The sequence below is a fragment of the Clupea harengus genome, chromosome 21 (genome assembly GCF_900700415.2).
Source record: "Clupea harengus chromosome 21, Ch_v2.0.2, whole genome shotgun sequence".
Classification (NCBI taxonomy): Eukaryota; Metazoa; Chordata; class Actinopteri; order Clupeiformes; family Clupeidae; genus Clupea; species Clupea harengus.
In genome coordinates, this window is record NC_045172.1 from 13035063 (window position 1) to 13055268 (window position 20206).

A 20206-nucleotide genomic window follows, 5' to 3' on the forward strand; every position below is an offset into this window, starting at 1 on the left:
GTGCGCCCTGGACATGCTCCCTGCTGGGCCAGGCCATGTGATAAGTGAAAATACATATTTTATTTAAGTACAACTTTAACAGTGACTATAACTACAACTATTAGTTGTATTTGGATTGTCACCACGGCCCTGGGCTCTGTAAAGCGACATATTCAATTAAATTGTACCAAAATTGTTTTCCACCATAAAGAACCCATTTTTGCTATCAGCACCCCAGTAAAACGTTGCCTTTCAAAGTATGCTGCAATAAAGGTGACCACAAATTTCCAAAAATAAAAAAGGCTCTGCAGAGAACTAAACAAAGACAAGTAACCTTAAAAGCGTTGTCATTAATTCTATACTGAAGGGAAGAGAACAGGTTCAATAAAACAAGAGCAGTATCAGCAAGCTGAAGAAGAAGAGGGTTTCTCGGTGTGGAATATAAGTCTTTGATGATTACAGCTGTGGTAGCAGAAAGAAGGGATTGTATATCTCCTTCCTGTGAAGAATAATCATCAATCATCTTCCTCTCTTTCCCTTCCTTGGCTCCGTTTCTCCCACTTTCTTCCCACTCTCTCCTGTTCTCTTTCAATCACTCTTCCATCATACCCTTCCTCTCTCGCTCTCTCTTTCTCTCTCTCTCTCTTGCTATCTCTCTCTCACTCGCTCTCGCTAAAGGTTTTAAAACTCATTACAGCTCTCTGGATTAGAATCCACGGCTCAAACAATGGACTTAATTAAGACTGGTAATTATTACAGTCAGAGAGAGCAGGAGCGCATGAGGCACTAGGGGACAACTGATCTCTCTCAAACTTCCACAAGATGTACACACAGCTGTCAGACAATCTCTCAGTCTTAATCCGCAAGAACTTTTCCCCATCACACAACAAGAACTCATGTTGTCTTCAAAAACATGAAATTACTTCATTTTTCTCCATCTATAAGTCAATCACACTAATCAGGTGTGCTTGAAGATGGTGTTGCCTCTGCATTAGATCAAGGTTGTTCTGTCAGGCTGGAAGAGTCTTTGAGCTGAGCGGTTGCTATCTGACAGAAAGCTCCGGTCTCCTAAATGGGTTATGGAGAGCCAGAGGGGTAAACTGGGAAAAGGCTTCATAAAACTCCATCTCATTCTCTCTCTCTCTATATCTCTCTCTCTCTCTCTCTCTCTCTCTCTCTTTCTCACACACACACACACACACACAGAGACACACACACACAACACAAACACAAACGCACCTACACAGCTCAAACGATCTCTCTCTCTCTCTCTCTCTCTGTCAGCTTCCTACACACTCGCTCTCACCCTCTGAACACCACAGGCCACATGTGTTACTGTACTGGTCAGGAATTGAGGTACTTGAGAAGCTTCCGTGAACAACATGAGAAATCTTTCGGGGCATCTGGGTCATTTTGAAGAGAATCATTTTCACTGGCATCAAGTATTCTGTTGTATCCATTTCTATCCATCTGAACATCTTGGCATTACATTGGAATATCAACACGAAGCTATTAAATTTAATGAACATACAGCATTAATGAATAAATATTCTATTCAGAAAGATCAGTGACAGAGAGATGGCACTGAAGGATCATTGGTGTATTATTTAAATGGAAGAATAAGAGGACATGTCCCAGTTTATGACCCGACAACCCCTGTACCATTTACTCCGACACATATCTTAATTAACAGACATTAATTGTCTCATTCATTGTCTTGCATGGTTTTTGTCACCAAGCATTCTAGAAAAATTCCAGCATCAGCCTACGATTTAAAGTGAGATTTTATTGATTTGGGAAATGAGCATGAAACTATGTGATGCCTGTGATCAAAATCTTCCTTTTTGAAACGAGAAAAAAGGGTCTTGTTTGCTATCACAGAACATCGCTCTCTCATTGAAGAATTCAATCAGAACCTCTGCATTATGGGTATAGAAGAGAGGAAAACATCTGGATGAAATCTAGATTAAAAAGGACATAAGCAGTGCACAGTTCCATTGTATTCACAATGACTGCTCTACACATGAAAGCATCTTATTTCTTTATGGGACAGACTGAATATCCAACAGACCAACCCATGCCCCATGAGTCAATTGACATCCACTTGTATATGTCACATGGAACAAAGTGCTTCTGGGAATTAAAATGTTTTTTCTGCTTTTTTGAGATTCTGTGGCCTTCAGTCTCTGTTTACTAAATCTCAGCTCTACAACATGCCTTGAGACCATGTCAATTGCTAATCGCACCATATAAATGAATAAAGTTGAACTGAAATTGAAATAAAACATCTTCAAAAATGCACATACAAAACATGACATATACTACACCACCCGCCTCACCCGGAAAGCTACCTCGATTGTGAATGACACCAGCCACCCTGCACACAGTCTGTTCAGCCTCCTACCCTCTGGAAGAAGGTATAGGAGCCTCCGTTGCCGCACCACCAGACTCAGAAATGGCTTCATACACCAAGCTGTCAGGAAGCTAAATTCTCTTCCCTCACTCCCCCCAGCCATATCCTCCAGTCTGACAAGAAGCTGAAAATCCCCCCTAAAAAATCACTCAGGACTCTGCACTTTAATCACTTGTATTACGTTTAAAATTGTATTACGTATTTATAGTATTTATATATATAGTGTTTATAGTATTTATATATATAGTATTTATAACCACTGTACGTGAATCTTTATGTTTACTTAGTATTAGGAGATGTCTTGTCTTATCTGTTGTGCCTGTGCACTTTTATATGTTTCACCGTGGGAGAGTGGGAAACGTCCTATCGATTCCTTTGTATGTCTTGACATGTGAAGAAATTGACAATAAAGCTACTTTGAAATGGACATCTGCCTAAGACAAAAACAATGTGTTGTTCAGGAATGGAGTCAGTGCCATGAGTGTAATCTGCATACAAGTGCAGTCCAAGTGTGAGGTGTTGAGGATACAAATTACATAATAAAAAATAAGCCAAAAGAGCAGCGGGGAGAAAGCTGAATTTGATCTATAATCTAAATAATTTGCTAATGATTTTGCATTAAGTGTGTAAGCCACTGGTAGACAGTCTATTGTACCTGCTCTCCATCACCTACATTCGTCACAGTAGTAGGTACTTGTTTAGGTTTTTCCATTCCGAGGTCATACAGCTATTATTTATCTGACAATATTGTTGATCTGAGGCCTTCAACTTTCTGTGTGTATTTTGTTTCCATGAGCCCTACTGGGTAATCAAAATGACACGATTGACAACAAAATGATGTTATTCCATTGCCAAGAGGAAGTTCTAAAGCAGCTGTTTCAAGCACATGCGCAGTTCCCTTTGGAAGCTGCAGGACAGAGGAGTGCACCGCTATGTGCTTTGAAAACATCAGTCATTCCAATCAGTAGGGCCAAAAGTTCACTCTTATTTTACAGGTTACGAATGTTAACTTATACCAGTCAACTAACCAAGAACTCAGATTCTGTCACAAGTGGAGGAGGGATGGGAAAGATTTGTAAGTGTTTTCATTTTTTTAATTTAGTTACCCTCCGAGGCTTTCGTGTCTGCTAATGTTAGCCGCCTAGCTGACGTTTCCAGCTAACTTTAGCGGTTCCAGCTTCTAGTAATGCTAGGTAATGTTACACAAAGAAACGTCGCCTCACTTTTAATCACTCGCAACGCTGTGGTAACACTTTTACACATTACTATACATAATATCAATTGCAACCATTTCGAGTCACGTTGTATTGTGACATTTGATTTCGTTTTTGTTTTTGTTGGCAGTGGCAGCGGGCTAACTTGGCAGGCTAGCCAGTTACTTGTTTGGGCTGTTCAGAGAAATGTAGGCCAGGCTAAGCGTTAGGTTGCTAGCTTGGTGTGCTAATGGTACTTCTGTTATGTTAGTTCAATCTTATGTTTGGAAATATTGTAAGTGATGATGTCGAAACCCTTTTGGTTGTGCTTCATGAGCATAGCTAACCTTACCTGTGGCTTGGTCAAATCTCTTTCAGTTAGTGAAATTCCTATGTTTTGATTTCTGTGAAACTGGAAACAACACCCTTTATTTTTGTCAGTAGCATGTTACTTAGGTTCGCTTCATGAGGTAGTTAGCCAAGTTAAACAAGCGTGAAGCACCAAGTTAAACTCAAATTAACTTAGCAAGCTAAGTAGCAAGCAAGCCACCATCATGATCAATTTAGAGGGGCTTTACCCTTAAGCAGTATTCAATTATCTGGATAGCTGAAGAGTAAAACCGAAAATGGTTTCTCCTGACTCAGTCAACTCAAAAATATTGTTTTGTGGAATACAGGTTTAAGCAGTACAGCAGGTGTTTCTGTTAGCAATAGTCCACAAGTAGTCGCTCAGTTTTGCAATAGTGTTGACATAGAATCCTTTGGCCTTTTCATTTTTAGGACCTTGCAGTTAAGTTGGTATTGTAGAATCGTTACTATTGGTATTATGATGACCTCTTCACCACATGGCTTTGGTTTGCTGAAAAGCCATACATTGCAGGATCAGCATTTAGATGCGGTATTGCGAGATATGGTTAAACCTTTGTGACTGTTGAATCAGCTGGACGAATGCCAGTCTTTTCTCCATTTCACAGACCAAACGGCCTCCAGTTTGTTATCAGTCACCCAGTCTGAATTTAGTGTGTGTCTCTGACATAACAACACAGAACTCGTCTTTCAGACTATAATTATAGTAAGACAGTGGCTATCTGCGTAACTGTCTGGTTGCAAGAACTTCAGTTGCAAGTTTTGACCAGATTTAAGTGCACAGTAGGAGCACTGAGGTGATGGATAAGTAATGCTCTCCAGGCAGTGTCAGGGAGAGTATCCTCTATGAGGTTGAACCAAGATTAACCTATCAGGCCTTGCCACATGGCCTACTCAAACGATTGTTTTTTGTGAATTGTTTCCTGGGCAGGATGTTTGTTGAGGTGTGCGATCGATGTTGATTGCATGTTTTGGTTATCTAAGCCTATCCTGGATGGTGAGTGTGTGTGTACGTGTGTCTTTGTGAGCTATGTACGGGTTGAGTTTTGGGTGTGTTTTTGTGAGATGAACCATTGCATTGGAGAGACCGTTCCCCCTGGGACCAGAGCAACAGCAGCAGGAGCAGGTTCGCAGCATAGGGATGTGCCCTGGCAGCTCCCCTGTAGAGACTCCCCAGTGAGCACTGCTCTCTCGCCGCCTGAAAATGACAGCTGACATCTCCAGCCATGCTCGGAGTTAATGAGAGCAGCACTGCGAAAAAACGACACAAAAAAAGGGCGCTCAGCCAAATGTAGCCCCTTTTATGTTGACAGACACACTCGCACTCACACAACCGATGTTTACCCATTTACCGGTTTACATGGGGCTGATGCACCAAACTCAATTGACAGGGGTGCGAGTTGGCTGCAATCTTTGGTTGTGTGTGTTCTGTGTGCGTGACTGAGTGGTGTCGTCGATGCTGGTGCTTGTCTGTTTTTATGAGGATGCGCTGTAGGGCTCAGTGGTGTGGGTGCACATCCTCAAACAGGGCAAGTGGGCTTTTTCGAGTCGTCGGCTCTGGGAAGTGGTCTATGTGAAAAGCTTCCTGTGTCACTCCTCTCCAGCCCACACTTTACTAGAGCTCCCCAAAGCAGATGTTATTTTTCTGCCTGCCTTTTGAATAAGTTACTTTTGGAAATGTATTGGCGGTGTCTAACTGCCCATAAACTAATTTCTGACAAACTATACAAACTCTGATAACAAGATCATCTGAGTTACAGCCATGAAGTGGTGAAAAGGGTGAGGCATAGGGTGCACTCACAGACAAGTGCATCCATCCATTTATGCAGCTAACCAGGTGATAAGTCATCGTGACTAACCATGTGGTAGTCATGTCATTAAACTAGACAGTAACATTTGAATTGTAATACAATAAAAGGAACAAAATTAGCTGGATTTTGCTCACGGCTCATATTCTTCTCTTTCGGTTTCTTTCTCACAGAATGGCCTGTACTGTGACTGTGGCGAGCATGCACTGACCCCCCCTCCCCTGCGTTTTTCTGGGGATGCCATCACGGCTAGCATGAGAGCCCAGCCATTCTCCAGATTCAAAGTAAGATTGCACACATGTGTGTGCGCGCACACACACACACACACACACTTACACACACACACACAAACAATCACACAGCTGAAGCAGGGGTTTACTTCAGAGAAAAAAACGGTCTCAGCAGTTGAGACCGTGTCACAGAGCACAAAGAGCAAATATTCTTGTGGTTCTTTTGACAAGGTTATTCCAAAGCATACCCAGGACTTTCCTCTGCATTGTCAGGCAACTGTTCTCAGTACAGCAGGACCTTTTGGGCACATGACTGAGCAGCATATTCACAGTTTTTGTCCCCAATCCTGCATTCTACTTAATTAAGCTGTTCATGGTTAGTCAGGTCATGCAAAGACAATGGTGAACAGAAACTAGAACTGGATCTTAAAAACTCATTCAGCAGTATTCAAAAGTGTTTACAAGAACTACAGCCTCTTTATTGTAATAGTGAGGGGGTTTCCAGCTTCATTCTCAGTGTTGGGGAGAGGTGAACTACACCACCAGATGATACATTTTTCAGGATAATAGAAGTTTTAACTGCATTTAGCAGTACATTAATAGTTTTAACTACATTTTGCAGTAGTTTGCTTGTAGTTCAACTGCATTCATATTTGCATAGTGGTTATATTATATATTTGCATAGTTGTTAAATTACCTTTATGCTGTGAAGGCATGCCCAAGCAATTCATTTGTCAGGCAGCCACAACCACACACTTGACCTTTGTGTAGTGCATGTGCAGTAGACCTGTATTACTGCACATGAGTCATTTGTACTGTTGGTGGTAAACCCTACCCTAGTAATTACATATACATTTCTCAGATTACACTGAAAAGGGGAGTTTGACTTGAAATTGAATTCAATTATTCCAGAACATTATGTGTAGCCTCTCCAGTCTTGAAATATGTAATCAAAGCATTAAGAAATGCCAACTCAATTAGCAATAATTTCTTCTGCAAGTCTGGCGTTTACCTTTGACCTGTTCCTCTCAGTAGGATAAAGCCACCTACCTCTGATTCTCTTTGTACGTTTGCAAAATGGTCCTAGGACATTCTTGAGGGTTATAGCTACACATGAACCAGTCATGTAGGATTTTTACCATGATTTCAGTCGAGCCTTGTGTTGAGGCTGTCCTTACATTTGCTGATGCCAGCGTGGGTGAGGAATTATGTTTGCTAAGGTGTTGTCTGTGCTTGCTCCGATTTGTTGTTTTGAAGACTTTGTCTCCTTTTTAACAGGAAATGGGAAACATGGCTTCATATGTGATTCACTAACCTGTGTGTGTGTGTGTGTGTGTGTGTGTGTGTGTGTGTTTGTTTGTTTGTTTGTTGAAGGCTGCGTGGTGATTTTCATAAGGGAAGTCAGCGGGGGGGTGGAGCTGGCCATGTCACGGGTCCCCACGCCCCCTCCCCCGGGGGAGATGACAGCAGGACCTGTGGCAGAGAGCTGGTGCTACACACAGGTGTGTGTGTGTGTGTGTGTGTGTGTGTGTGTGTGTGTGTGTGTGTGTGTGTGTGTGTGTGTGTGTGTGTGTGTGTGTGTGTGTGTGTGTGTGTGTGTGTGTGTGTGTGTGTGTGTGTGTGTGTGTGTTCTCTTTTTTTGTGTATTTATTTGTGTGTACATGGTCTGTGGCAAATAACTGGCACCACTCCCAGTTGTATGTGTATTTACATGTGTGATAAGATGGTGATGTACATAGGTTTGTGGGTGTTTACATCTGATTCTGTCTACCAGTGGACACAAACTGGCACAGTGGTGCAGATATGTGTATTCTTCTGCTTGCCACTGATAGCACAGGCTGTCTGAAAGCTCTTCACTCAGATGTAGTTCTCACTGAAAATGTTGACAGTGCTATGGGCAAATCTCTCATCTAGTCAACACCCCAACATTATCATGCTTATCATGACAGTTATGACTTGAAGTGTGGCTGGTCTTTCCGTTGGTACATTTCAATTTCTCACACTGTGTGTGTGTTGTGTGTGTGTGTGTTGTGTGTGTGTGTGTTGTGTGTGTGTGTGTGTGTGTGTGTGTGTGTGTGTGTGTGTGTGTGTGTGTGTGTGTGTGTGTGTGTGTGTGTGTGTGTGTGTGTGTGTGTGAATAACTGTTGTGTTGCTCCCCCTCAGGTAAAAGTGGTGAAGTTCTCCTACATGTGGACCATCAACAACTTCAGCTTTTGCCGAGAGGAGATGGGCGAGGTGCTCAAGAGCTCCACCTTCTCATCAGGCCCCAATGACAAGATGAAATGGTGAGCAGAACAGAGCTCTGATCTCTCTCTCTCTCACAGACACACAGACACAGGAGTATTAATCCTCACTCTTTTGAAATGCACATGGTCAAAGGGATTGGTTGATACACACAACTTTGAGACCCACACACACAAACACACTGTTTGCACTGGCTTTGTGTAACACACTCTGGGTCCACTTTCATTTCTCTCTCATTTCTCTTTCGTTCTCTCTCCCTCACTCTCTCGCTCTCTCTCCCTCTCTCTCTCTCTCTTTCTCTCTCTCTCTCTCTCTCCCTCCTTTCTCCCTGCAGGTGTTTGCGTGTGAACCCTAAAGGGCTGGATGAGGAGAGTAAAGACTACCTTTCACTGTATCTACTGCTGGTCAGCTGTCCCAAAAGTGAAGTCAGGGCCAAGTTCAAGTTCTCCTTACTGAACGCCAAACGAGAAGAGACTAAAGCTATGGGTGAGTTCATCTAGTCAGGGAATATTAAATCACGCATAAACTCCCAGTAGGAAGGTTTGAGAAATTCAGCTTTAATGTGCTCTTTAATTACTGTATCCATTTTGTATTTTCTGCATAAGGGTTTAAACGTGATGTAATCTGATGTGTCTGTTTAGGACAGTTCATCAAATGTATTGCTTGCCATTGTATATATTTATTTTTTTCTCTCAGTCTGTCGATGAAATGTAAAATAGTCCAGACAGGGGATAGTTTTTGCCTGACTGGTCTGTAAACCTCCTCCTATCACAGAAAGCCAAAGAGCATACCGCTTCGTCCAAGGCAAGGACTGGGGCTTCAAGAAGTTCATCAGGAGGGACTTCCTCCTAGATGAGGCCAATGGGCTCCTACCGGACGACAAGCTCACTCTCTTCTGTGAGGTAAATGTCTGCAAGAACACCAGTGGAAAGAGGGAAATGGTGCGGAACCCACCAGTTGATGACCAACCCAGTCTTTCTGTCATCACTCTGGAGCTGGAATAGGTCGGCCCTTTATCTGGTAGAGACCTGGCAAATTGCCAAATATCAGGACCAGATCCATCCCATAATTAGTTGTTGCTTAGCTACACATTAACGTACACTCTGCCAGAACCCTGCCCTGAGGTCCGGCTGCAGATATGTCCCCAAACATCTCAGTGCTTTGGGAATAAATTATCAAAGACACCAATGGTTGGAACCTGAAAGACAGAAGTGTCATTTTTAAAGGTTCTGTAGCTTCATCCCCTGTTGACAAGAGTGTGCTTATTAATATTCATATATTTAGATTATTTCATTAATATGTCTGTCTGTAACCCCAACATTTGTTTTGTCTTTGTATAAGTAAGTGTATGTGTGTGTGGTATGTGTAAATGCTTTTGAAGGGTTTATGGATGTCCCACTAATGCATCTTGTGGAGTTTCGTTGAATTTGACCCAACATGAGGTCCCCTCCATCTCTCTTAACACTCTCTTCTTTTTTCCCCAACTAGGTAAGTGTGGTGCAGGATTCGGTGAACATCTCGGGACAGTCCAACACGAACGTGCTGAAGGTTCCGGAATGCCAGCTGTCGGATGACCTGGGCAGCCTCTGGGAGGGGTCAAGGTTCACCGACTGCAGCCTCTTTGTGGGGGGGCAGGAATTTAAAGCACACAAATCTATCCTAGCAGGTAAGTCATACTACCCGTGTGTTTGTGTGTGTGTGTGTGTGTGTGTGTGTGTGAGTGAGAGATATAGAGTGATAAGAAGTTGATTCATAGTAAGGTGCCAGTAAGAAATCCATATACCCAAACTGCAATGAATGATTGTACTTGTCTTTTGGCTGGAATTATTTAATACATTTAAGTTTTAATCAGTAGTTGTGAAGTTATTTACAGATTTATATTTCTCCTTTTCTTCTCTAATTGGCAGCCAGGTCACCAGTATTCAACGCCATGTTTGAACACAAGATGGAAGAAAGCAAAAAGGTGTGTTCTCAGTATTGCTACCTCAAACACACATCACGCATAACTAACATAGCAGGAAAAAAATGAAATCAAATGACATTACTGTGTTCTGTTGCAGCCTTTACAAATGCTGAAATGTGTAAACAGTTTAAAGCCCAAAGCGAGATGCTTTGATGATGCGTGTCCTGTGAAGCCTCAAGCTGTTTTTGTCATGTTGTAGAACCGTGTGGACATTAGTGACGTGGAGCCTGCTGTTTTCAAAGAGATGATGGGCTTCATCTACACGGGGAAGGCCCCCAACCTGGAGAAGATGGCTGACAACTTGCTGGCTGCAGCAGACAAGGTGAGACACACACACACACACACACACACACGCATGCTCATTGTCCAGCTGTCTCGCACACAACACGCATACATATATACGTATTTCCCACTAATGCCATATTTCTTGATCGCAGCACCTGCAGACACACACTCATAGCAGGCACTCTCTTCAGCTTCCCCATCACACTTCTGTATCTACTTATCTCAGCAGTAGCAGCTTACTCTTCCTTTTCCGTGTGTGTGTGTGTGTGTGTGTAGTACGCTCTGGAGCGTCTGAAGGTCATGTGTGAGGAGGCGCTGTGTAACAGCCTCTCGGTGGAGAACGTGGCCGACATCCTCATCCTCGCCGACCTGCACAGTGCGGAGCAGCTCAAAGCACAAGCCATAGACTTCATCAACAGGTCAGACACACACTTAATCACTGCACCGACTATGCACAGTAGTTAGCAGCATGTAGGCCTGGTGATATTTAAATGTTTTTTTTTGTTTTTCAAGGAACAGTTGTATTTGATGGCCTTAATGCGAGCACACACAAAGCACATGCTTTTTGACTTTATCAACCATATGGACACACACACAAACTAGGGGTGTGCAATATCCGAATATCCGGAGAACAGTTTGAAGCACAACTATTGAAATACTAGTTTCCCTATTTGGTTATTCTGTACATGCACATAATCATGGGAAGTTATGAGAAAATAAGGGATACTTTAGCAAATACTCACTTCACATAATTCAATTGGTAATTTGTGGAGATGGTATGCAAACTCACAACAAATTCTGTGTTTATTTGTATGGTGACATGAGCTGTAGAAGTTCACGTCACAAACCATTTCGTCACAGCTAGCCCGGATGTCTTTAGCCGCAAAGCTAAGACTAACCAAGCTAAATAACAACAGAAATGCTTTTTGCTGTTATGCTATAGGCTACTCTAAGTTGGATATCGGACACAAACCCTGGTTAGGTCCATTTGTAGCCCTCTAGGCTTTTATAAGCCCTTTAAGAGACAGTATAGACTAAGGGGTGGTTAAACAAATAGCTCAGCTTATATTATCAGGGTAACTGTACTGGAGGTCAGGTACTTCATGTCGAATCTGCCAGGAAGGTCATGGTGACAAGTCAATGTCGTGAATTTGGTAGTATATTCAGAGGGCATAGGCTGTTCTGCGCTATGGTAGGCTAACGACTAGACAGTCGTTTTTCTGCCATTGGGTTAAAGTTCTATTTTTTGTGATGTAAGCACTACAGCTCTATACCCACTCACAATAAAAGGTTGTACTACTTTCCCAGGTACATTTCCATTTACGGCCAGCCCTGTGAATAACTGAATAACCATTTGTGGACGCTGTCGTATATTTGAATATGAAAAACGTTTAATATGCACCTCCCTAACACAAACACAGCCACTGACAAATACACAGTGTGGGAGCATGTGCATATCACACTACACACTGTATCTCACTTTATCAGCCATTAAGATAAACAACTATACCTCACTCTCTTCCCTGGTTCTCTGTGTTCTTTTCTGCAGATGTAGTGTGTTAAGGCAGCTAGGTTGTAAAGATGGGAAGAACTGGAACAACAGGTGAGCACATGGCTATTTTTAAAGTAAAATTCTTAGTTAAAGATTTGCGACGGCTGTTTAGCCTGTGTTTTTTCTGGTCAAGGTTTAAGCCTTAAACACCGGATAAACATAGCTTGTATGCACCCAGCTTAACCGCGATGATTGTAATTTATGTGCGATGATCAGCACCTGCTTAGCAGGTCTCGTGTAACTTGGCAAATCGCACGATGATCAGCGTTCAAAAAAAGGATCACCTTCATTGAGACATTGCCAACGTGTCCAAAAGTAAACAGTAAAAATTTCACTTCAGAAATTTTATAATTTGCTAATTTATACATTTTATAAGGTTCAGAAGACTGCAAAATAGTTCTATGGAAATTCTGTATTGCATTGTGAAGTTTTGGTCATCAAACTCTTCTGGAGGATTGCTCCTATCAGTCCCCCTTGGGCGGTGACAACATTCTTGCATCTCCTCTTGAGCAACCTCGAGTATTTGCAGTGCATCCATTTTGCTAACTGCCCAGAAAACTTCATTAGACCCCCGTAAAACAAGCCACCATCTTTTTTTTTTCTTCTTTTTTTTTTAAACGCCTCTTGCATAATCACCTTTTCGTAAATTGGGGCTTTATTAATCACGCCTGATCATTGTGCGTTTAGTCATGTTAAACGCGTCTAAGAAAGAACCCCTTCATGAATATGGCCCTTCATTTTTTTATGCTATTCTAGACCAAAGATCCAGCGTCTATTGGGTGTCTACTGGATGAATCTATTATTATTGTTCTTCTTATTATCATTATTGTTATTATTATTATTAATATTACTATTATTATTATTATTAAGTGTGACTTGATTCTTGACTGTGTGTCCTTGTGTTTGCCGTACAGTCACGCTGCTGACATCATGGAGACAGCGGGCTGGAAGGCGATGATCCAGTCGCACCCCCACTTGGTCGCCGAAGCGTTCCGTGCTCTGGCGTCCGCCCAGTGTCCCCCTTTTGGGCTCCCTCGGAAACGACTAAAACAGTCCTGACCCCCACCACACCCACAGACTGCAGAAAGACACGACAACCCCTCCCCCTCCCCCCAACACCACTCACTCCTGATATCAGAGACCAGGTGGGGCAATAGGACAGTCCCACAATGCACTCCTCTCAGCCAGAAAGGGGAAGGACTCTGACAACATGGTCGCCTCTGCGTCAGCTCCCTGGCTCAGGAAAATGACATCAAGAAGCCTCGACTCCACAGGTCATTTCTGTCATGGCCTTAACTGACAACCCCTCCACCAACCCCCCCCCCCCCCCCCCCCCCCCCCAAAAAACCTTTACCTGCCCTCCCTCAACACACACACTTGGCTGCACACCCCCACCCGTCGTGTGTCTCTGTGTGTGACCCCGTGCCTGCCAGGGCTGACTGTAGGCCTCTCCAGATTGCACTAGTCTCCCACAATGCAGTAGTTGAAAATATGGTGTGGCGCTTTTGGACCTTATCGCACGTCAAGTATCGGAAGTGAAGTGGGCTGTGTCGCCCATCCTAGTTGTTGACCGCCCCCCCCCCTCCCCCCCACTACTACTTGTGGAATCAGACGTGACGGAACAGGAGCGGGACTGCGTAATGTCACAAGACGACGCGCTCTCTCGCTCTGGACCAGTCTGAGGTGGTGATGCTGCTCATATTGAAAACAAACTGTTCAAAACTTCCTCAGTGATGGCCATAAAAGAAGACGCTGAGGACCTGCATTAAATATTTGGTTAAAAAAAATGTGATGTATTACAAGTGTATGTAATTATGGATATTACACATAAAAAAATAACTGAGATGTCTGTATTTTGCACCTCCTTAACTATTGGGTAAATATGAAGATTTGTTTACCGACTTCTCTTTTTGTTTACAAAGTTTTTTTTTTGTGTTTCCTCTTCATGTTGCATTCTTTCTGAACTTGGTCCTTTTATTTCCGTTGCTTTGCTTGGTTGATCAAACATCTGAGTTCTTTGTGTTTTGAAAAAACTGTATCGTGGTTTATGAATTATGAATTATGATTTCATGCTTTGAAATTAAAATGTACAAAAAACAAACGTGTCAAAAGTTCTTGCAAGTGTTTTTGAGCTGCTGAATGTGTCGTGTTCTAGCGAGGGATCCAAAATGAGTGGAACATATCTGTGCAGTCCAGCAGAGACCCGAGGCCCTCAAGGTTGGTGTGTAACCTATTTAACTCTTAATAGGTTTGAATGCAGAGTTTGTTCAAACAACCTATTTGTATTTTTCATTTTAGAAGAAGATGGAGATAAACAGTCTTTATGGCCTCGTTTGAAAGCAAGAAATGAATGGATGAAGCCTGGCTTGTACTCACACTGACTGCTTCTGGTATCTCCTTCATAATGTCTGCATCAAAATAGTGGTATCCCCTGCTCTGTTTTAAGATGTATATTCCTAATACGGTCAATGTCAGATGTGCTGTTTATGTTCCTCATTGTAGAAGTACTTTGTCATGTCTTCAAGCAGGGAGCACTAGAACCTCAAGAGTTATCACAAACTGACAAGCACTAGAACCTCAAGAGTAATCACATACTGACAGATTGGAATGTGTACGCAGACTGATAACATGTGCCTCAACACTAGTTACAGGGTTACACTCAGATTTAGGAGTCCTATCGGTGTAGTGAGATTAGGATGCATACATAATGCATTCCAACAATAAACTGATTGGAAGGATCTCTTTATTAGGGGGGGGATTAATTATACACAGCTTCTGGAGAAGGTGCCTGTGTATCTGAAAGACTTGTAATTTGAACAAATTGTATGGACCACATATGCACTGCAAAAAGCAATCCTAATAAAACCAATAATTTGTTTGAAGGATTCAAATTCACTAAATTACTGGAATCAGAATGAAAGCCAGTACCTGAATTGCCCGTATATAGTAGCATCATAGCGTAGCAAAGCAACATAGCATTCATCGTTTATAGACCTCCTATTGGCAGACACATCCAATTCCAACTGGGTACTAGTCTGGGGCAGTTTGGTACAAAAAAATGTGTGAAACAGGGTCAGAGACAAAAACAAACCCTTTTTTTCTGACCAATTTCCAGCAGTCATTGGCTCACCGGTGCTCCAAGCCAAACATAAATGGGTTTGTCAACGTTTTATTGTAATTAAAGTTTCTGACATAGCTTAGCCTGGAATTTGTACAATATTCATTCAATGCAAGCCACGTGAATGTAGGAATAACTTGACCCCTTGGTCTTGATGTCTGTGTCAAGTTTTGTATTGTTTAATAGTGAGGAAGGGCACAGCATGACTAGGATAAAATAAGAATGAATCACAGTCAGTACTTCTCATCCTCAGCACTTCTCATTCTTATACAATCACTGGTGCTTAACACTTCAGAAAAATTAGTACAAATACACTGGCAACATGAATCACTAGTTCTGACCACAGGCTTAGTTTACTTCCAGTAGAGAGAAAAAAATACACAAGACAGGAGATTTTACAGGGTTGGCGGTACAAAACCTGAAACGTGGCATAGAGACACCAGCGACAACTGCTGGACAAAAACATGGGAACAGAGCCTGGCTGTGATCACATCATAAGGGCTAAAGGTCTAAGAGGAGAGGGGTCTAATTGGAGTTCTGAGTTAGTGGGACCCCCAAGGGCCTCCTCTGGAGGCATGCAGAGGGGCAAGGTGAAGGGGAGGCCGAGACGCCACAGGATGGGGCGGGGCATGCCGGGGACGGGGCCACTACCCCATGGAGGTGTAGGGCGTGTCGCTGTGGTAGTTGTAGTCCGGGCAGACTTTCTGCACCAGCCGGTAGTCTTCGCTGGAGAAGTCGATGTAGATGCAGATGACCTTGAAGGGCTTCGAGCAAAGCCAGGAGAGGTGGCTTTGCGTCTGCTCTTGGTAGCAGACCCTGGACGGGTCGGTGCTGCACCGCGACGTGCGCTTGCTGTGGTCCGACTTCTCGTACTCGATGCGGCAGTTGAAACCCTTGGCCATGGAGTCCTGCGTCTCCATGGCAGCGAGCTCGCGCAGCTGGCTCTGGAACTCCACAGCCTTGTTGGGCGGAACCAGGCTGATTGACACGTTGCCCAGCCCCGTGGAGTTGTGGCGGAAGTAGACGCTGAAGGTGCCGTTGCCGTGGTCGACGATCTTGCCGGTGATGAGCAGGTTGAGCTTGACTGTCTTGATGTTGGAGTGGAAGTCGCCCCAGCCAAACATCTTCTTGAACTTGCCCGTCTTGACGATGGGGCGCCGCTTGGAACGCGCCAGGGTTTCGTCTGTGCCCGTGAGGTTGTACAGCCACGCCCAGAGCTCTTGGGGGCTCTCCTCCAGCCGCGTCTCGTTTGGGCTGGGCTCGTCGTGAGGGGGTGGCTGGGCAAAGAGCCGTAAAGAGCCAGGCTTCAGGGCTGCTGATGGGGGTTCCTGAGAGGACACACTCCCCCGCTCCTGGGTCTGGCTCCATTCCACCACACCTTCCACCAGGCCCTGGTCAGCCCTGCAAGCCACCTACAAAAGGAGGATGTGAGAGTCAATGTTTGTTTGTTTGTCTGTTTGGGTGTGTGTTTGTGTGTGTGTGTGTGTGTGTGTGTGTGTGTGTGTGTGTGTGTGTGTGTATTATGAGACTGTCTACTGTCAGACACTGTGGTATTTCCCCATATCTTCTATTTCTCATATGCATGTACACCCACACACTCACAACCACCCCACAAAGGAGCTATTTTGATCCCCTCTGCGCCTAAGTCTAGCTGGTGAATGTGAAACCAGTGTATGAAAAGCTCCATTAAACACAGAGTGCCCACAGCAACGACAGGTGACAAAGCCAAAACAGAAACTGCATGAGGTGTGTGCAAGCATGGGAACTATAGCCAGTGACAAAAACAGAACACACACACATACACACACACAATCAAATGCTGTCATCACCTGTCTATATCTGTAAATGACTGGGTTTCCTCCTGATGGACACTGAATTCTCTTACGTATGCAGTTGGTCATGTTATACTTCTCAACAGACACAAGGTTGTGATGAAAAATGAGACCCAGTGCTATGAGCGCAGAAAGCTCACCTCTCCACAGTTCGTTTTCAAACCTAACTTAGGCTAACTAAAGATCCCAGATCTCTGAGTTACCGTCTCTCTGCTCTGCTCCTCTCTACTGTTTTTCTGCTCTGTGCTCCTCACCTCCTCTTTCCCACTCTACCCTGCCCTCTTTCTCAGTCCTTTCATCCTCCTCTCGTTCTCTCTCGCCTTGTAACCTTCAAACTCCTCCTCTATTCTCCTCTCTGCAGTTCAAAGCACAATTCCCAAAATTGATGTTCTGTATCAGTGTCTGGTGTCAAATTATAATCCCAATAAATGAGTACAAAATCCTCAGCGCTTCATAGAGCATTGAATTATGAATTTTTCTATTTCTATTGCTAAGGCAGATCAGCTAATACAGTTTGATTCCTCCCAACACATACAGTTGAGAACTAATCGGTTATTCTAAAATGCCAGGGTCAAGACAATGATCAGTTTACCTGATCCCAAACCATTTAGAGTAATGAGAGCTCACAGTGCAGAGCAGGTGCTCCTAAAGCATGCCTGCCACAGAGGAGAAAAGAGTGAGAGAGGTCTTTTTTTTCACTCAGGCAAAGGATGGCCTTTGAAGTTTAGGACCATCCCCTTTCAGGCTTCGGCACGAGCCGCTGTGCCACAGTGAAATGAACAGTGCCGACGGAAGCAGGCTGAGACAGACACAATCAAACGGCGGATTAATGTCCCTGACATAAGCTCCCTGGGGGGAATAAAGGAAGAAAAATAAAGAAATAAAAGAAAAAACTAATCAATGAGGCAGAGATTAGGGACCTTCTCATAATCCACCCACATTTTTATTACATTTCATGGCTTGGTTTAAAAGCAAGGATGGAAAGAAGAGAAGAGAGAAAAGAGAGAAGTGTGATTGAGCTGGGAGGGATTGGGAAGTGGGGAGGGGGCACAGGTCCCCGGGGGAGTGTTAGACCAGTGGTATCTAGTCTATGTAGTTGTCCGCAGCAAACCTCCTGGCAAAAGCCGGCTAGGCCTATATACTACTATTTCACACACACAACCTCGTCAAAGTCAATTTAACTTTTCATTTAAGCATAACAAAACGCACACAAATGATTCTGTTTGTAAGAAATGACTCTAGGAACATGGGATTGGTGGATTGAGATGTGAGAAGGCTGGTTTTCTGAAGTCTTCATAGATATATGGCATGACAGGAGTTTTAGAGACGAATATGGCATAACCTGCCACCATATTGTGTATATCTGTGTCACTGTCTACTCTCTGAAATACACACATACATATCCACTCATACTAGCGATTTTTATAAATTGTTCTGGCAGTGTGCTACCATAATTCCTTGAATCTATTTGCTTAATCCTAAAATGAATGCACCATCATTATCCATGCCTTTAATATTTCTAAATGAGCACTGTCAAAATGTTATTTTGAGTATTGTAAAATGTTTTTAGGATTACATCTTAAATAGTCTTTACTATTCATTTTTCAAATTGTGTAAATACAGGTGTAATGATATTGCCATTCTCAGAAAATAAAGTTAACGTCCGGAGATTCACATCAAAGTCCATCGACGGCACACAAAAAAACAATGGTGGTTACGAGGTTAGCTATTCGGGTTAAACGAGGAGTCAGAAGAGGAAAACTCACCATCTGCACGTATAACACCAGTGTCAGCCGAAGGAGCTTTGCCATCTTGGGATTTTTCTTTAACGTTCTTTGGCAACTTTAGGACTGAATACATCCACATTCAGTGCTCAGACTCTGCACTCCGCGCACCATCGCTGATCCGAACTGCGTGGAGGAGACAACAGAACAGCAAGGATTAAGGACATCACAGGGGTAAATAATTCTGGCTTTATCAGTCGAATAAAAAAACACCCCTGATGACATTTCCAAATGAACGAGAAGGATTAAAAAAATCTGCAATTTCGATTCTAAAATGTCGTGCATGGTCGATTTTATCGTGCCATACCGAACAGATGCGCATGAATATAATATGGACTTTATGACATCTGCTAGACCTTTGAAATTAATAAGTCATTTTTACTCTTACCGCTGCGTATTATCAGTGGTGCTTGCACATCTCTAATCCACGGAGCGCATCCCGTTACGCGCGTGTGGTGACACCCAGACGGGACACCTTTAGCGCAGGACACCCGCAGGCGTGGATTGTGTTCGGTGACCGCCCAACAGCTTCGCCAAGAAGTGCTAACAAATGTGACAACGAATAAGCATTTCTTTAGACTTGATTAGAACAATATAATCGCTTTCTGGCTGGTCGGCTCAAGTCAGTCCCAAATCCTCTTAGACTTCTTCATCTGTGTGCTTGTATTTTTAACAGCAGTATTTTAATATCATAAAGCGCTTATGGACAAATAATTGTCTCAAAAGAAAAGTATTTCGTCAACAGTCCTCAGAGGAAAAATAAAAAATTCCGCGCGCCCTCGCTCGCTTCCATTCCCGGTACAGATGTTGGCTTCTGGCCGGGCGCGCATTCTGCAAGCGCGCTGCTCAGCACCTCCGGTCAAGTGACTATCGAGATCCAGTGATAGAAGTTCACAGGAAACACCAAACCTCAGTGGGGAGCGACAGCTGTGCTCTCTCTAGGCACCCTCAACTGACTCCAGTCAAGTGTAGGATGGAATCATTTATACTCAGGCGAGGTTCCCACGGTTCTCCGCGCATCCAGTTAACATTTACAACGTCATTTCTCTGTGTCCGTTGGTTGACGAATGTGTATACCAGGTTAGAAATAGGCAAGCTAAATAGTAAAATAATAGACAACACTAAATGTTACGGGTTTCAGTCATAAATGTGCTATTCTTGTTAATCATCAAAGCTAAGCGTTTACTAGATTTATATTAAGATTTTTATTTCATGTTCCTTTCAAATCATATTTTTTTCATTTCCTTGATGCTCGGCTGATTTCATAATTTCTTTCAGGTTTTGCGGAGATGTATTTAATTAACCACGTTTCCTTATGATTTAAACAGTAACGTACGTGCCAATTATTTTCCATTTACATTTGGGCATGGCATGTCCTGTTGTGGACTTAAAAACCGAAGACTCAGCAGCCCCAACAGCTTCATGCATAAGTTATTGGC

At 43.3% G+C, this 20206-nt stretch overlaps 2 protein-coding genes across 2 annotated transcripts; one reads left to right on the forward strand and one right to left on the reverse strand.

Annotated features, from left to right (window-relative positions):
* Positions 1-3273: 3273 nt before the first annotated feature.
* On the forward strand, positions 3274-13112 carry LOC105911847 (speckle-type POZ protein-like B). The gene is made up of 12 exons (XM_012840700.3): positions 3274-3467; positions 5933-6043; positions 7364-7491; positions 8153-8274; positions 8568-8719; positions 9008-9135; positions 9722-9899; positions 10141-10196; positions 10396-10518; positions 10758-10900; positions 12031-12084; positions 12948-13112. Exons 3-12 carry the CDS (start codon positions 7414-7416, stop codon positions 13090-13092), a joined length of 1179 nt encoding a protein of 392 aa, XP_012696154.1. The 5' UTR covers positions 3274-3467; positions 5933-6043; positions 7364-7413; the 3' UTR covers positions 13093-13112.
* A 1994-nt stretch (positions 13113-15106) lies between these two features.
* LOC105911677 (neurexophilin-2-like) lies at positions 15107-19822 on the reverse strand. The gene is made up of 3 exons (XM_012840508.3): positions 19156-19822; positions 18750-18893; positions 15107-16563 (listed from the first exon to the last, which is right to left on the reverse strand). Exons 2-3 carry the CDS (start codon positions 18792-18794, stop codon positions 15799-15801), a joined length of 810 nt encoding a protein of 269 aa, XP_012695962.1. The 5' UTR covers positions 18795-18893; positions 19156-19822; the 3' UTR covers positions 15107-15798.
* Positions 19823-20206: the final 384 nt, after the last annotated feature.